Raw genomic sequence first — 18,820 nt, forward strand, 5'->3', positions numbered from 1 at the left:
GCTACACCAGTGTTGTGTAGCTAGTGAATATAAAAGTAGTAAATATACAATGCGGTGCCTGTATTCGTAATAACTAGCAAGTAAGATTGCAGGTCACCTAAATGGGAATGTGGCAGGGGAAAGGTCCAAAATGTAAGTAGTGTGTGTGGGAATGAAAGGCTAGCAAGGATGAGGTTAATTCTGCACCTGAAAGCAATCACAGGTGTGGTCATTCCCCAGTTAGGTAACTGAATGCTAACTGGGGAGTGGCCACAGAAATTATTTGTTTGGTGAAGGTGTTCGAGGATGGTGGTGTTGTGAACGTGTGTTATTGAAGTGTTTAGTGAAGGCAAAAACCTGGCCTAAACAGTGGTGTTTATGTCCTGTATTGTTTTATTTGAACCTTTTGTTTTGGCCACTATGCCTGTTTATTTGTTGTTCTATTTGTGTTTATTAAGCCATGCACTTATAGGCTTAGACTGCAGCTCCTTGTTTCTGAGTCTCTCATTCCTGAAGCTATCCTGCTACAGTGTCGGGTATGCAGTGGGAAGAGCTCCATTGTAATCAGAATATTCAGCAAAACTACCTGAATGCTGTCTGACGTCCTCTCAGTTCCTAGGCCTGATGGAGGCTTGGAGAGGCAGTAATCTATTCAGCAAGGATTTCTTCTATTAGTATCCAGGATACATTGAGGTCTCATGGTGCACTGTCAGACCTTTTCATGGAAGAGGTCACTTAATAGGCCCTCTTTATCCCCTGCCCTGGGGCCATATTCTTAATAGCACCTTCACCTGAAGTCCATATGAAGGCATGCCATACACATGCCCTAATGGGGCAGGAGACAAATGTGCATCCAAAGAATACAGATGCGCTCCCATTCTGCACACAGTTTGAGGATACTGACAGCATGCTCAAGACAGATAGCTTAATAATACATGTCTTGTTATGTTCCTTTTTTAGGCTTATAACAGCTTCCAATAAGGCACTTATGCATATACTATACAATAGACATTTAATCACTGCTTCTGTATAAATAGATTGTACACAATTTTTATTAAAGTTATACAACATGCAACAGTATAATATCTTGAAGGTGGCAGTGAAACAGTAAAGCTTTATTTTTATATTGATTAAATATATTCTCAAAAATGAAATTGACTTGTAAGTGCAGCATGCACTCAAGGAAATTAATGGAAAGGTGCTGACAGTGACTTATTGCTAGTCTTACTTTTTTTTCTTTTAAAACATAGCTTTACTGAAACTAGCAAGGATGGCTTACAATTTTTGAATACCTTTCCAATGCCATTGGATGAATATTTTATGTTACTACCTTATTGACATTCATATAGTCATTGCATATCATACAATTCCAAATATTTCAGTGTTTACATAGCATATAATTACCTATCATTATACTGCACTCCATATACAAACAATTTTTCAGGACCAATAAACATTTTAAAAAAGACAGCTTTTTCATAAACTGTATTTACAATAGTGCTTTTGCATTTCATCAATAAATTGCTAAAAATGAATCTAATTGCTGCAAGTTGCTCAACATGCTTTTCAGAAAAGACATTCCTAAATTTGAGTGAGGCTGAGGTTGAAGTAAGCAATACTTTTTTCTAACAGACAACTTAAATGGAACTTTAGCACATCCAAATTAACTAAAGCTAGACCTTGCAAGAGGAAACAAAACTATTAGATTTCAGAATTATATATGGGATTTGGTACACACTGGTTAGTTTTAAATCAGATATTTTTGAAGTCAACTCATTATTTCCCAGTAAATGTACCATGGCTGACAAACATATATTTCATGTAATGTCAATTAAGAGCATGTGACTTGCAGGACTCTAATACAGCCAAATCTGTTGGTCAAATTGTGGCCATGCTTGCCGAGGTTATAATACTTAGTAGTGAAGGCTATATATGACACTAGGTTTACAGCCAGGTAGACGAAATCGGTAGTGCAAAAGCAGAATGCCATCCCATAACTAAATACAGCCAAGTCCCTCTTGTCACTGAATGAGTGAATTTTGGTTAATATGCATTAATAAACCATACATATTTAATGCAATGGTCTGTAATTTCTTAGGGAAGTAAAAAAAAAAATCTGTCAGCCTCTAATTAAGAACCATAGGAACAACGCCTTTTAGATACCCAGTTACCTACATAATTTTTTACTATACAAGGTTTAACTTTTTCATGTTGTTTTATCTAGTGTAGTACATTTTTCAAACCACAATTCCATTTTATGTTGTTTAAAAATACAGTAAAACCTGTCTAATCCAGCCCCTCTACATATCATCTATCTGTATAATTCAGCATGATTTTGGATACCAACCAAATACCGACTGAAATGAATAGTATGATACTCTCTATAACCCGGAATCTGTCTATTATGAAATCTGGCATGATTTTGAAGTCACTTTTGCCTAAAATCTATGTAAATTTGACTGTGTACTGCATGCAGGTACAGTACAAACAAGTGAACATCTTTCTATGGGAATGATTTAAACTGGCTTGTAATAATAACAGATAAAAGGTTTTGTTGAGGTATGATTGTGTTTATTATATTGTGTATGTACAGTAATAACGTTTTTGTTTTTTAAAGCGTTCAAAAAATTTGTCATTTTACCTTTTGTTAGGTACAGTATTTGATTTTTTACAGTAACTGTAATCCAGTACATTGTCTAATCTGGCACAATTTTCCGGTCCCAATGACACACGATTGTACAGGATTTACTGTAAACAAAAAAGTTCATTTTAAACCAGTCTATAATGTAAATATGTTGGTGTTGGAAGTTAAAAGGGACAGTCGCAGTGTTATATGTAGAATATCTTGCAGAACAAAATAGCAAAATCTTTTGTTTTGAGTTAGTCATTTTCCAACAACGTTCACAAAGATTTTTTAAAATTTATGAGTATGCCAATGATATTGCAGTTTGGTGTGACTTGTTTATTTTGTGATTAAAATTGACAAAAAAGAGGCTCTGACAAGAAATGCCCACTATAGTACTTAATGCCATTGATGCCTACTCCTTGTCTTGTTCCTGTCTATTCTGCTCTAACTTCTCCTTATACTGCATTAGGCTTTTTCCCTGCTGAAATCATGTGCAAGAATAATCCCACACTGAAACTACTACCCATTCAATGTAGACAGGCAGATGTCCTTGGGTACTCATGAAAACCTAGGCATCATTTTGGCTCCAATAAATACTGTGTTAAATGCAATGCCATGTGCAATGTCTTTTTGCACTGACTTGAGAAGCATTTCTCTATCAGGAAAAAAATAAATAGTTTAATCTATTGTCATCAAGGGCATGTTGATGCTAAGGTGGTGAAGCTTGGAAGTCTTTGCTTGCTAAAATGAATGAATCCTTTCTTCAAAACAAGTAGCAACCCACATAGATGACAATCCAAGGCTGATAGCTTATTTACAGCTGTGAATATACTCTAAACTTTTCTTATCTGTATGTGTGTGAAGTTTTCAGGGGAACAATTGTAAACCTCAAATAAAGAAGGATAAATCCAAAAAGTCTTGAAGTTGTTTGTGTTCAAGCACAATGTCATAATGTTCAATGACTGGAAAATAACTAAATTTGAGAACTGCTTACAATGCACCCCTTTCTATGAGAAAACCACTAGGGTTGTTTTTAATTATTACACCGAATTGGCTCCACAGACACTCAGAACATTTGGAATGCCATTCTTAGAGAGGCTATAAGAGCAGTCAAACAGCATTGTCCTAGTGGGCCTTTGGCTGTGCTGTTAAGCCCAAATATTCAACATTCTCAGTTGCAGGAAAGTGACCATTTGCTTTTGATATTAACGGAAAAAAGTCCTGCTGATAATCAGGATTGTCCAGACTGGTTTGGTGGTGGAATTTTTGGTCGCAGTAGCGTGGATTATCAAAGACTGGCCTGGGGAGAACAGGCGGGTTGGTATTCAGGTACTCTGGGTTGTCCACAGTGTTGCTGACAGAATTCAGATAGTGAGAGTCTTCAGCTCTCTCAGTGGGGCTGCGAGGAAGGAGGACATCCTGGTAAATGGGGTTCATCATTTCAGACAATGAGCGTCCATTCTGGTTCACATATTCTGAAAACATAAGAGAAACGCCAGGGTTTGTATTCTTTAAAATATTAAGAAAATGCAGCTGTGTGATCCCTATGCACACTTAGTTTTTTCATAACTTGCAAATGAATATCCCTTTTTAAAGGCTAACAATTCAAGCACCATCATTTCACAGTATAAAGGCTGTTTCACCAACCTGGTGCAGGTTCAAAATCCTTTTCCAGACATTCATCTGACAGCGGGCCTGTGGGATCTGTGCTGTATCGAAGGATGAAGCTGTCGTCTCTTGTTGGATGTCCCTGATGATTAAAAACAAAATAAACATTAAAACTACATAACATACTTCTTATTTTAAATAAAGAACACACTGGTGTACATTTTTGCCAATTTAACGATAACCAGACAAACAGGCGGTTAAAACCGTGAATAAAATCCTTGTCTTTTGTAATCCTCAAAATCGCACACAGTTGCTTTTGGTATTTTACAAATTCTGTTAATTTACGGTTAGGCCATGTTGACAGTAAATTGTTGAAGGAACTATCTAACATCTCTTAATATTATTTTTTCCTGTGTAAGTTCAAATGCAGAATAATGAGGGACTGTTTGGGGTAATTGGAGCTCTGAATACAGTGAATTCATCTAACACATAACAGGCCTGTCTTGAGCACTAAAGCCCCTCAATTTTGACCTCCCCTTATTGAAGGGAGACAAACTTGTTTAACTTCTGATTTAAGAGGGGTGATGTAAGTACAGTGGCTTGCGAAAGTATTGACCCCCCCCCCCCCCCCCCCCTTGGCATTTTTCCTATTTTGTTGCCTTACAACAAGCTCAATTTTAGTCTCATCTGACCAGAGTACCTTCTTCCATATGTTTGGGGAGTCTTCCACATGCCTTTTGGCGAACACCTGTTTGCTTATTTTTTTCTTTAAGCAATGGCTTTTTTCTGGCCACTCTTCCGTAAAGCCCAGCTCTGTGGAGTGTACGGCTTAAAGTGGTCCTATGGACAGATACTCCAATCTACGCTGTGGAGCTCTGCAGCTCCTTCAGGGTTATCTTTGGTCTCTTTGCTGCCTCTCTGATTAATGCCCTCCTTGCCTGGTCCGTGAGATTTGGTGGGCGGCCCTCTCTTGCCAGGTTTGTTGTGGTGCCATATTCGTTCCATTTTTTCATAATGGCTTTAATAGTGCTCCGTGGGATGTTCAAAGTTTCAGATATTTTTTTATAACCCAACCCTGATCTGTACTTCTCCACAACTTTGTCCCTGACCTGTTTGGAGAGCTCCTTGGTCTTCATGGTGCCGCTTGCTTGGTGGCACCCCTTGCTTAGTGGTGTTGCAGACTCTGGGGCCTTTCAGAACAGGTGTATATATACTGAGATCATGTGACACTTAGATTGCACACAGGTTGACTTTATTTAACTAATTATGTGACTTCTGAAGGTAATTGATTGCACCAGATCTCATTTAGAGGCTTAATAGCAAAGGGGGTGAATATATATGCATGCACCACTTTTCCGTTATTTATTTTTTAGAATTTTTTTAAACAAGTTATTTTTTTCATTTCACTTCACCAATTTGGACTATTTTGTGTATGTCCATTACATGAAATCCAAATAAAAATCAATTTTAATTCCAGGTTGTAAGGCAACAAAATAGGAAAAATGCCAAGGAGGGTCAATACTTTCGCAAGCCACTGTATAGGTGCAGTGCAAATAATTGCAGATGCAAAATTCAAATTACATTGCAGCCAGGCAATTATTTAGCACTGTGCCCTATGTAAGCTTAAAAGCAATGCAAATTACTCAACATGCACAAATATACAAGTTATAATACAATTGCAAGGCAAAATCCTTACTTCACATAATGTTTGCGTCCACTCAGATACCACCCAATTCCATGCTCTTTTCTTCATTTGTATGCATTTCAATATAATTTTTATAGATTAATGATGGCAAAATGCAAATTTGCTAGCAGGTGCAAAATGCCAGGTGAACACCATTCTTTACATACGCCACGTTTTTAGCGGCTGGTAAAATCAGACTTTAAGGCTGCTAAACACTGGGCTGGGGAAAAAAAAGTGATCAGAATATATTGGTATGGATGCTGTCAATGGAGATCAAACGATGGGTAGCACTGTTTGATACTGTGTGACAAAACCCATTTTATTAGGAATGCTTTGGTAATGCTGAGACTTGATGGCACAAAGACTGCTAACAAGGCATCTCGGAATCAATATATGTCAATATTAAATTCTGCCTTCCCACCATCTCTTAAAGACCAGAGGGGCTGGAGGAAACGGACACTTTTACAGTGTGTAGTCCTGCAAGCAGAAGGCAGAGACAACTGGCCATTAACTGTTGCCTACTGGGAAGAAACTATAAATTCCTGAGACCTTAAACTTACCCCATTACTGTTAGCACAGGTAGTTGCTTCCATGTTGCTATTAATACTCTGTATAAAAAAGAGACATAATTTTGGTGTTAGGATGAGTTCCATGATATTTCAAAAGTGGACTTATAGGAGAACATTATTGGAGTGGAACAGTTGTATTGGATTATTTATCCACTTTATTGCTGAGCACACACCCAGTCCTGGATATACATTTTTAATCATTTTAGATTTTATTTTCACTTTACAAACATGCTTGATTTAGCTTTTTCCATCCCAATATTATAAATACAGTGTTTTTATTTATAATTTTTTTTTAAATAAACTTGATTAGAATATAAATTAAATATTATGAACAATAAAGTCTGCTGTTTAGTGAAAAAAAAATGACACAAAACCAACAGATATTAAGAAGCCTATTGGGACACAATTGGATGATCTGTGGTAAACTAGTGAAACCAGAAACTAAGCATCCCTGGGAGTCTGAGTGTAAAGAAAATGGTACATCTGATTATTGTTTTGGAAACATTAAGTAAAATGGTTTAAAAACAAGTTCATAGGAAGACTGAGGGATGTTTGTGTGTGTGTGTTGCATATTTTTTTTTACCATCAGCTTTTCTTTTAATTGAGAATAATTATTGACACTCCACTGAAATGGACCCCAAGTTATCAATCCACCTAGATGATGGAAAGATATTCATTGAACTACAGTACACTACACAGCCCCTTCCCTCTGCCCAGGTGGTTAAATTGACAGAAGAAATCCAAGCTTTACCACTGAGTTGAACAGCGGTGTTCTGGAAGTGGATGGGCTGTTGAAAAACCCATTGTTGGGAACAAGATACTCGTCAGCATCCACAATATCCTCCATGTCCTCTCCGTCCATCAAGGTGCGGTAGAATCTGGAGTCAGAGGGGCTCGGCAAGTGCATTCTTTCATCACCCTACACAAAAAAAGATGATGATAAAACTGAGGTTTATAATTCAGTCTTGCAACCACCTGGAGAGATGGTCATTAGAGCTAAAGAAAAATTAAACTCTTGCAACCAGCGTCCTTATGTACCAGCCTTCCCATGCTCCACTCTCCCCATGTACCAGTACAACATGTAGCACTTTATGTTAGCTAGACAAGCTACAGCATGTGCAGATATATCCAAAGATACTTTTTCTTTCCTGTATTAACCTGCCCAAGCATCTGATTCAAGGAATGTTATGCTCTTTTTCCATACCTGAATGACGAGGTAGCGAGAAGGATCCCGAGCCATTTTAGAGAATTCTGCAATCAGCTCCCTAAATCTCGGCCTGCTGTCTGCGTCAATCATCCAGCCTAAATTACAACAGGTAGAGAAAGTTGAGTGGATGGAGAGAGAGAGAGAGAGAGAGAGAGAGAGAGAGAGAGAGAGAGAGAGAGAGAGAGAGAGAGAGAGAGAGAGAGAGAGAGAGAGAGAGAGAGAGATTGGGCAGCTGGAAGAAATCATTACAGTAGATACTAGCCTCGCTTCTAACATTTAACAAGATATGGTATGGGAATAAGATAACAATAAACATTATTTTCCATGTCTTTGTTGTGAGCTGGGTTTTAAATACAAGTTGTTCATTAGAGAAACACTGTCGTATGGAAGCATCACTTACATTTGACCATAATCATGTATACATCAATTGTGCAGATTGGAGGCTGGGGCAGACGCTCCCCTTTCTCAAGGACCCCTGCAATCTCGCTAGCTGGGATACCATCGTAAGGCTTTGATCCAAAAGTCATTAACTCCCAAACAGTCACACCTAGGAAGGAGAAGCAGAGTTAAGGAGGACTTCATATCAACTGGAAAAAAAAAAAAAAACACAAGAGATAGATGAGAAGTACTGTGACTACAAACACAGAGAATTTGGCTTTTTTTTTTAAATTTCAATATGACATTATATAACAAGATTAGTGTATCAATTCTTCTTTGCTTTAGAGGTGGTCAGCACTGAATGGCAGAGGGGTCTTCAGGCCAGAACTAATGTGAGCTTACCGAGTTCTAAGAGTACCTGCTGGCAGTAAGAGTTCACCAACACCAGCATTACAGACCTCACAGATTGGCTCAGGGCACCTGACTGTTAACTTAGTCCGTTATTTAACTGGTAATGATTGCTGCATCAAATCATTATTGGTTAAATAATAACAACAACAATAAAAATAATACAGCTTCTTTTTTACTCTTACAAAACTGTTGTTCCCTTGCTGTTTCTTCATTAATTTTGTATTTTGCACAATTGAAAATTTAATTTGCAAACTGCTTTTGTGGCTTTAACCTTGTGGAATTACACATACAGTACTTTAACCTTAATCTGACCTTTAAGGCAATCTTGTTTAGTCAAAGAAAGCAATAATCATGCAGCAATACAGTGCCAATAACAGTAAAATTGTAAGATTTTTTTGTGGAAAATGTTTTCATTAAAAAATACAATTATACATTTCCCTCTAAAACTATAACACATACAGTATCACAGACAATTTATAAACTTTACAGCTGTGGAAAACTGTTTTGGTGAAAAACGTAACTTCATCTGAATGATGGTTCCCCTGTATAAAACAGTTTCAGCAACAGCACTTATTGATGTTGGCCATGATGTTAAGGTAAAACTAATTCAAGCAGACAGAATGTTTGGCAAGTCCTCCTGTTTACAGAATACTTTTCTGTCATTGTTTTGGATATAAATATGCACCATTAACATAGGACACAGGATAAACAATTTCACTGCTTACAACACAAAGAGGCCAATGTAAGTGACATACCGTATAGGGGAAATGCATATGGTATACATTCTTTCTTGTTATTATTTTCATTTTGTGTTTTCAAATAATTGAATCTATAAAAAACAGAAGTTCTTAACACACTGTTTAAACTTGTTTCAGTCAATAATGCAATATTTTTGAATCCTCTGAACTAAAGCAAGCAACAAAAGGCAGAGACAGTATTATGAATCCTTTAATCGCATAGCCTTGTATGTTTTGTGTCCTGCCCAAAGTGTCACCTGCAGGTTTATTTAACACTTATTTTGCTGAAATCAAGATTTAAAAAATATCTGGCATATTTGTTTTTGGTTGACTTGTGTTGTGACAAACACAAGGAGATCCAGAATAAAAAGGGTTCAACCATTTTTGAGATGCAGTAAGAAAGTCGAAAACAAACTGTAAAACAGTAGGACATATTTGGCAGGATCTTCAAAACCAGTGTTATTGTATTGAACTTGAGGTATAGTAACGTCAGCTTTAGTAGCAACTGATTTTTAAACAAAATGTGTTAATAAAATCAATCTGTTAATGCTTTGAAATTGAGTTGATGAGATTGTTAATGAACGCATTTCTCGTTAAAAGGCTTAATTGTCGGAGGGCACATACATCACTTCCTGTCTCAATGACTAGGCAAGGCGAATGAGTTAATCTAAATGCATGTTATTGAGATGATGAAAAATGAATGGAAGCATAATTCATGGTTATGGAAACATTTAGGCAAAATCCACGTAATTGATCTGTTGCCTGTAAGAAAACTTTACTGTAATATCCAGTATGCCATACTAGATTTCATTACTTACTCTTAGGTTTTTGTTTGTATAATTCAAATAAAATCTAGATTAGTGGTCAGCTGTTGTAATGTCTGTATCCAGAGTTCAGGTAGGCTATAGTGGTAGTGGCTATTTCTTGGTAGTAACATTATAATGGTATATTATTTTAGCAATACAACAAACGTTCCGTAAGGTTAGAAAAGGCTAAAATATTTTCTTAATTACAAATATTGAATTATCTACGTAGTCTGTAAAAAATGAATCCTGGTCCTGTACGCTCTTGTCGCGTCACAGCCGTGGTCTGCTAAATTTCGGTTTCCAGGTGAGTTATATACTCTTTCGTTAATTGAAACCCTCCTTTTCCAAGTGGAAATTAATGCCTGATAAATTCTAACAATTAACACAGATTTCCTTTTAAATTCCCAAGCAAACAAAAGAAATAGTCACAAGAAGCGCCGCTTGTTAAGATGTTAATATTATTTCGCAAATCAACATAATATCAGAAATCATCTAAGCATGATTATTTCATAACGAAATAGGAATAACGACACCTTGAAAATGCCAAAATCCACACTAGTAACGATTTGTTCATTAACACTGGAGTTATCATTTATGACATTTTGAAAAACGAGTTAAACCTAAAACATATTGCTCACATTTTACTTGTTTTATTTTTTAATTATCTCTACATAAGGTTAATTACGCTGTGACATGCACACTGTTTGAAGGATACACAAGTCATATGATAAAGTCCATCTGTGCACAATGCTGAAAAACGTTTCCATGTGTGGGTTTTTAGATTGTAAGGGTATAAAGAAAGGCATTATATGTGTTTCAAAACTCCAGCTGTGATATGAGTTTTTGTAACAGCAAAGTAAAGCAGGGCTGCTGTGGCCTTGCTGTAGACAGAGAGAGAGGTATTTCCAGACAATCTGGGACTTGTTATGGTTAACCCCAACAAGTTTCATTTTAAGGTTAGCAAAGATAACACAATGCTATTCAGTCTCTTGGAGAACCCATTTGACATTTTTAGAAATTCGTTCTTGGCTATGCATCATGTATGGCATTCTTTATTTTTTTCAGGTAATCTTAACAAAAGGCCTACAGATGAATTGGTTAGTTTGTGTTATTCTCTCCAGCCTAGACTTTTGATAATATACACAGAATACAATATCTGCTAATATGGATGAAGAACAATTGAGTCATACTGAAAGAAAAACTTGGTGTCAAATAACAAACAGATATTTTAAGTGCACTCATTTGTGTAGTATCTCATGTATCGCAGTCACAGTTAAATGTTTAACTTTTGTATTATTTAAAATATGATTGCTTTACTGTTTTAATAAAATATTAATAAAATACATACATTATGAAAAACAAACCACTACAAACCTATATTCCACTTTTTGCCAAGTAATTAAAGGGTAGTGAAGGTAGTAGATATTTACCAAAATATTGAAAACAAAATACAAAATGAATACTTCCTACTCACTGGATTATATCTCTTTCCATTGCCCAGAACTGTAATCTGTAATATAAATCTTGGCAAGTGTGTAATCAATGGTGATAGAAAGCAATAGGAAAGATTGATAACAGCAGATGATTGTCCCTTCTCACTGGGGCTCTTCTAGAAGCACAATGCTGTGACATACCTATTTCTATAGTTAAAATGTGTATTGTGCTTGACTTACTTACCATAACTCCAGACATCACTCTGATGTGTGTAGATCCTGTGTAAAATTGATTCCAAGGCCATCCATTTAATTGGGACCTGGTAAGAGAAATCTGAATTAATTCAGCTCTGCATCACTATCACTACCCTAATTCAAGTTTACTGCAGTAAAAGTATGGGGAAATATGTGCAATATAAATGTAAAAACATTGCACATTTCTGAGTTTATTCTCCAAGCCTTTGTTTATTCCAGTTTATGTAGTCTATCCATTTTTATGTTAGAAATCACAAATCATATCTTAAATGATCCTTCATCAAAACTCCTTACTGTCTTTCAGCAGCAGGCCAACAACTAATTCTGAGAACTGCAGTGTAGTCCTGCCCTTGAAAGTGGTCTCTGATTAAGAGAACACCTCTCGGGAAGTGTTCTCTTAGTCGAAGTGTTCTCTAAGATAGAGTTAACCAATGGACACAATATGCCAAGGCCAATCATGATATGAATCAATAAATACAAATGTATTTATTACTTATGTCATGACAGACGTGCATCAACATGAAATGAACAGAATAAGAGAAAAGCAATAGGCAAATATATGTTAATAAACTATAATAACGAACCAACTGACAAACTAACATTAACAAAACATCCTTATATACAGTGCAGCTCTAACAGTAATTATGAATACGAGAATTAATTTTAACACAATGGTTATTAACACAGCAGCACCCTACACACGTTAATAAGAATTTCAAGGGACCAGCAAGACATATTGCATAATACCACTAATTTGTATGATCATGAGTAGCCTATAAGTTTTATTTAAGTTAATCAGTGGTGCAGTGCTTAAATATGCTCCGAATGAGCTGCAGAGGTTAGTGACACATGTGTGCAGTCTGTTGCTTCTAACATGTTGGGGAAATGAGAAATGTCATAGAAATGTATTTTCAAGGCTTTGTAAGTACATCTGCTTTTAGGGAAAAATAGGTATTTGGCTGTTCACCTCAAAAATCCATTGAGCACAACTGGCAATGCACGAGAAAAGGCAGGCTCGGAAATGCCAGAAACAATTGCGACTGTTTAAAACACGCTTTCAAAAGTTCTTAAAAAAATGATGCAATTGTAAGTGTTGCAATTGTCGGCAGCTTTCATACATCTCATTATAATATCTGAGAACCCTAATCTGCACTATCTCCAACTTATTTGTGAATTTATGCATGAACGCCCATAATTACATATTCATCTACGTGTGAACTGCAACCAGAAACTGCAGCCGCAAAGCATTCCCTATAAAGTCGCAAATAGCATTGCGTCTGTCTAGTACATTTCACCCAAGACTTCCGACTTGTTTGCAACTGGTTTGCGACTATTGTGACATGTGCAACACTTTAGTAAACCTACCTCTGAGTGCTTTAATATGAACATTATATATATATAATTGAAATGTATGGTTTCTTTTTTTCTGCAGTATAATACAATTGCATATTTACATTTTAAGCTGCTTCCTTATCATTGTACTTTTAAAAATAATTTAAAAATACATTTTGCAACCTCACAACTTCAAGGATTTTTTGTCTCCCGTAATAATTACCTTTGAATCACCAGCTGCAGTGCTGCATCAGGGATAACACTTTTGGGACTTTGAGACATAATGTAATGTAGCAAGATGATTCCTTTGTGGGTCACACTACTGGTTGGTTAGCTGAACTGTGATTTCCTGGCTCTTAATTATAACCATAAACTACATCCTAAATGAATTACACTGTAATGATAGATTTCAGATTTCCTTACTTTTCCTCCATCTGCATGGTATTCTTTCTCATCTGCATTCAGCAGCTTGGCAAGCCCAAAGTCCGTGATCTTTACGTGCTGCGGGGTCTTCACCAGCACATTTCTAGCAGCCAGGTCACGGTGCACCAAATGCCGATCCTCCAGGTAACTCATCCCCTACAGACCATAGGGATTTTTTATAAATATGTATAAAACAGATTATTACTAAACTTCAGTTATTGATAAAATTTAAATATTTGCTGACCAAGAAGATTAGAGTAAATAAATAACATCACATACTGTAAAGGGGTGGCCATTCTTATGACAACAATAACAACAACAGCAACAATAACATCAAAAAACAACAATATTAATTAAAGGGTGATGTGCAACACTATCTACTGTGATTTACTGAAAGCAGAAAAACAACAGTGGCAGGAAGGCGTTTTATGTTGCCTACTTATTTCATGAAGCAGCCATTTACATATGATAGATTCAGAATAACTACAACAGCTGTTAAGTTAGTACTTTCAGAGGGACTCTTCAGGATTCACCCCTTTGCACAGACACCCAAAGCTGATTCAGCTACAACTTCACTGTGTAAGTCAGTCGAGAATGATTTCTAAGGTGTTGCTTCAAGGAACATGGTGCACGCATTTGCCAGAAATGTAAATGTGTATTCATTTCTGGGAATGCACCTCTTCAGTGGGTGAACTGAATCAACTCACAGCTAAAAATAAATTAACTGAAAACAACTTCAACAGCAATCAGGGCAAAAGCATTATTCAGTTACATAATACTGTATCTTTTTTCTCTTATGTATTCCTCCATTTATCTGCTAAAATATAAAAACACTTTTTTATTGGTGTTTTGCATGTTTACGGCCAGGTTTCCATGCAGCTTACAAAATCGATACTCTCTCTCCACAGTCATAATTTATGAATTTATTGGAAGTGCCTGTCTAAAACACAGTATGACTGGGCAAATTGCCTTCTCATGCTAAAAAGATGTGCAATTGACTAAAAACTATTTTTTGCATGGAAACATATCAGAAAGTCGTACATTACGCTTATGAGACTTCAGCAGTGAAAATTCCCTTTTGTGTAACCTCGCACAACTTTCTACTCCCTGAAGGCCATGCCAAGTAATCCTTTACTGGCAAGCTTCTCTGACCAAATAGGAAAAAATAAGCATACAGTTCAAAGGGTTTAGACTAGACCTCTTCATTTTTTTTTTTTTTTCATGTGACACCATTCAACATTTCAGATTATTGCAGTTTGACTCCTAGTTAAATTGTTTTATAAGCAAGGTTATAAAAAATACTTAACCTACTACAAATAAAAAAATAAACATCACTTTGTAATAAATAACAAATCTCTTTACACTTATTGTTTTAGCCTAGACTTTTCTGTCCCTTAGCTCTTTGATGCAATTCATTGTACACCACCTTTAAGTAGCACGGGTACCCACGAAGGAAAACACGAAAAAATCAAGTTTGTACCAAAATATGTATTAAATTAGCATAGTGCATTATTGCGGCCGTCTACAGACAACACCAGGCTTGAGCAAATTTATTGAAAAAGAAACTTCCATTCATTTGTTCAAAAGAACAAATACGGGTCTTACTACATAATGAAGTTCCAGAAAGAACAAAAAAATATATCACCACATTCTGCTGGTGAGAACCTTCCACTGTCACTGTGGAGATTGTATTCAGGTATTTATTACTATTATTATTATTATTATTATTATTATTATTATTATTATTATTATTATTATTATTATATTTAGTGGGGAATTAATGGCGAGTATAGTAGCCTATTGTAGATTTACTACCAATATTTTAAACATTTACTGTACTAAACATTTTGACTGGAAATTTTTATATCATTAACCTAAAGTGCTGGTATTTTATCTCTGTTCATAGACTATAAAGATTTGCTGAAGCTACAGTTCTGTAGGAAAACATGTATATATTATGTATGCACGTGTTTATATACTTTGGATGAGATGTAAAACTGAGGTCCTATTTGTAAGGGGGGCAGTTTCCTTCGTCTGGGAGTCCAGGGTGGAGCATTAGCACCTGCTTGCAGAGGGAACTTAATCAAAGCCTAAAGCTAAGAAGAATTATCACATAAAAAGCTAAATTATTTGATTCATTTGAAATGAGAGAGAAAAAGTGAATTAAGTCAACTTATCTCCATAGTTATGACAAAGTCAGAGCTCACTCCTTCCTCAGGCAAAGACAAAGAGAAAATGGTGCAGAGCGTATGCGTCACTCGTATTTATCTCTTAAGGGTGGAGACGATGTCTGACACATACAGGGCTTTAAAGGAGCAGCTTAGATATAATTGTAATTTGGGCTATAAGATATTACATCCCATCAGGTAATGGTTGCATTTTGTACTTGACAGAGAACCCATCAGTTTCAACGGAGTACTCTTTTAGAAATTCAGGATCTCTGCAAACCCATGAATCCAGCTCAGTACGATACTATAACCAGTGCTGCTGGATCGTTACTGGCTGCAGCCCCGGTAATGCTGTAGTTTTGTTTTACTTCAATAACCACATTTATTTTTAAACAATATTATTACAATTATGGAGGACATACCCGCTACTCAGTGAATGTTTTATTAAATTTAGATAATTTCTTGTTATTAATAAAAGAGAATTTAAAATTATTATTCTTATTAGGCTTCCAGGCCCATACGGCTGGAAAGCCTATTGTTATTGTTATTGGATTCTTCTTCTTCTTCTTCTTCTTCTTCTTCTTCTTCTTCTTCTTCTTCTTCTTCTTCTTCTTCTTCTTCTTCCCAAAAGTTGAAAATGAAATTTGGTAGCATGGTAGATGCTTATGGGAAGTTGGCAAATGTTAATTGAACACATGTCATAGGTCACATGGTTTGGCCACCATATTGGATTGAAAAACAACATTTAGCCTAAATGTAAAAATTCGTCTCTCAAAAAACACTTATTGCAGAGTGCTAAAAGTTGGTATACTTGTTTAGGGATAGTCCAATATTAACTGGTGTTCGTAAGAAGCTGATAGGTTGTGTGGTATGGCGGCCATGCTGCATGATGTAAAAATCACACAGTACAGACATCATAATCACAAACTATAAAGATCTTCTTCTCCCAAACTGCTAGTCTGATTGAGCTCCATGTTTTTTGAACATACACAATGTAACAGCAGTTTTGTCAATGTCTGCCAGTTAGAAAATTGGATATGTCCTGAAGTGTAAGACAAGACAATGGTAGTAAATAATTAAAACATGTATGACCCAATTTATCCAACACCTTATTAGCAGATCAAAGGTATAACTAGACGTTGTCACTGCTACTAAGGATCACATTATCAGTTGTCAATGTGCAGGAGTCACATATATATTTAATACAGTGCCTAGCATTGTACATGTACACGGTCATGCCCACCAATCTAATACTGGCCATTGGATTTAATTTCAGATAAAAAAGCAAGAAGTAATCTCAAGCAGACTAGGCTTCATTTAACTATATATGTTGGAATCCAGTTTTTAATGAGAAAAGTGACTATTCTACAATCAGTTGAGCCACATTTATTAAGGTTAATTTGCAATTGTTTTTGGTCAAAACTAGTAAACAACAGGAACACTTCTTTAACATTCCATTAGTTTTGTACAGTATTTTCCTTTTATATGAGATGGTGCAAATTTTATTTCAGCTTTAAGACCTTGATTAAAATAGCCCATTATTCATATGTTCTTGTACTTGAAGACTGTTATTTTCTTGTACTATACTATAATAATAAAACATCCTTTAACATGTTATCAGTACCTTGGCAATCTGCACACACCAGTTGAGGAGGTACTGGGAGCCGATGTTATCCTTGTTCTCTTTGATGTAGTCAAGCAGGCAGCCATACGGCATGAGCTGGGTAATCAGCTGCACCGTGGAGGTCAGGCAAATTCCCAGAAGGCGGCAAACATGGGGATTGTCAACACTGGCCATAACATAGGCCTCCTGTATAATGAGAGGGAGAGACACACATTTTAAAAGTCTTGTCTGTCACCCTCAGGATTACTCCTTGACTACAGTAGTTGGAAGTCTCTGTAGGTTAAGGTTAATTAGAATAACAGTGTACACATCTTTATCTAACTTCAATCTGATGTCTAAAATGGCAAAGATTCATTAAAATGGCATTATACATTGAATAAAGGCAACCCCTTCATTAATCATTTATCAACCGTGCTTCTAATGTGGAAATTATAAACTACAATGCTAAATGAACAATAAAAGTGCTTCTCATGAATCATGCACGTTTTTGGTTACAGGAGTAAATCGACTTGAAGCAACATACACCCACATGCCATGCACTTGTCTTACACACAAACTGCAGGCAATCATCTCTTTCCAAAATGATCTGAAATTTCAGTTGTATTTAACTGGATGAGTTGAAATGGAAAGTAACTGTGCAGCATGCAATTTCAGATGGATGGAATAAGCAAATAACCTAAATTATATTTTAGTTCTAAACAGTTTTAAAATAGAGTGCCCAAACAGCGTTACAAAGCAGTACATTCAATTAGAAAACAACTGAGTGTGAACAGCCAATCAGCCTCCAGAGCTAGCTGGCTTCTATTTTGCATAGATGCCCATTGGAACATTGAAGTGCTTAACTGTGAATTACATTTTAAATCAATCTGCACATAAATACATTCTAATCTACAACTAATCTGGTAACATAAAAAGCTACATAAACATTGATATTTTCTGACGCTGGTCTAAAGGCAAGGAAAATCATGTCTGTAACGAAGAATCAATTTATAGCTACTGTACAGCAAATCAACAGGGAGGACACGATTGGTTCACAACTCTGTCGTAAGTTGGATCCAAACAACGCCCTGCCTCAAAACCAGCCAGTCAAATTGCCAACCCTGTTTAAGTTCTTTCCACAGCAACCATTCTATTCCCTTCCAGCTTGAACGATGCCCCACCTCCAACAAAAGTTTAGAGTCCAACTCTGTACTACACAGACTATTCTACAATCCTACAGTTAATTTATCTGGCAATGTCATAATAATAATAATAATAATAATAAATAATAATAATAATAATAATAAAAACTGTTTTCTCTACACGTATGTCTTTTTTTTCTATTCTAATTATGTTAGGGACTATTTTTCTCAGCGGAAGGTTACCCGGCAAAATATCAGAAGTTTAAGGTAAATATAAGTTTTAAGGCTTTTTTTAAAAGAGAAAATAAAGAAATAAATTGTTTTCTAATAGCGATAGAGCCCTCTCGATGCGGGCTCTACCATGTGGTAGATGACCTTGACTTTCAGTACTGCCCTTGCCTTCGGCTTGGGACGCATAAACTCCAGTCGCGGTCATCTATCATACGGTAGAGCCCGTTG

The 18,820-nt window shown here is 36.2% G+C and overlaps 1 protein-coding gene across 1 annotated transcript in view; it reads right to left on the bottom strand.

Moving 5' to 3' along the window:
* Positions 1–1,013: 1,013 nt before the first annotated feature.
* Positions 1,014–18,820, bottom strand: part of LOC121313118 (epidermal growth factor receptor-like) — a 151,451-nt gene continuing 133,644 nt past the window's right edge. The window contains exons 20-28 of the mRNA XM_041245301.1: positions 17,241–17,426; positions 13,449–13,604; positions 11,683–11,758; positions 8,074–8,220; positions 7,671–7,768; positions 7,218–7,385; positions 6,458–6,505; positions 4,253–4,355; positions 1,014–4,080 (exon numbers count right to left, since the gene is read on the bottom strand). Of these exons, the coding sequence (XP_041101235.1) occupies positions 3,731–4,080; positions 4,253–4,355; positions 6,458–6,505; positions 7,218–7,385; positions 7,671–7,768; positions 8,074–8,220; positions 11,683–11,758; positions 13,449–13,604; positions 17,241–17,426 (1,332 nt within the window). The 3' untranslated portion in view covers positions 1,014–3,730. The remainder of the gene's footprint in view (positions 4,081–4,252; positions 4,356–6,457; positions 6,506–7,217; positions 7,386–7,670; positions 7,769–8,073; positions 8,221–11,682; positions 11,759–13,448; positions 13,605–17,240; positions 17,427–18,820) is intronic.

The sequence above is a fragment of the Polyodon spathula genome, chromosome 3 (genome assembly GCF_017654505.1).
Source record: "Polyodon spathula isolate WHYD16114869_AA chromosome 3, ASM1765450v1, whole genome shotgun sequence".
Classification (NCBI taxonomy): domain Eukaryota; kingdom Metazoa; phylum Chordata; class Actinopteri; order Acipenseriformes; family Polyodontidae; genus Polyodon; species Polyodon spathula.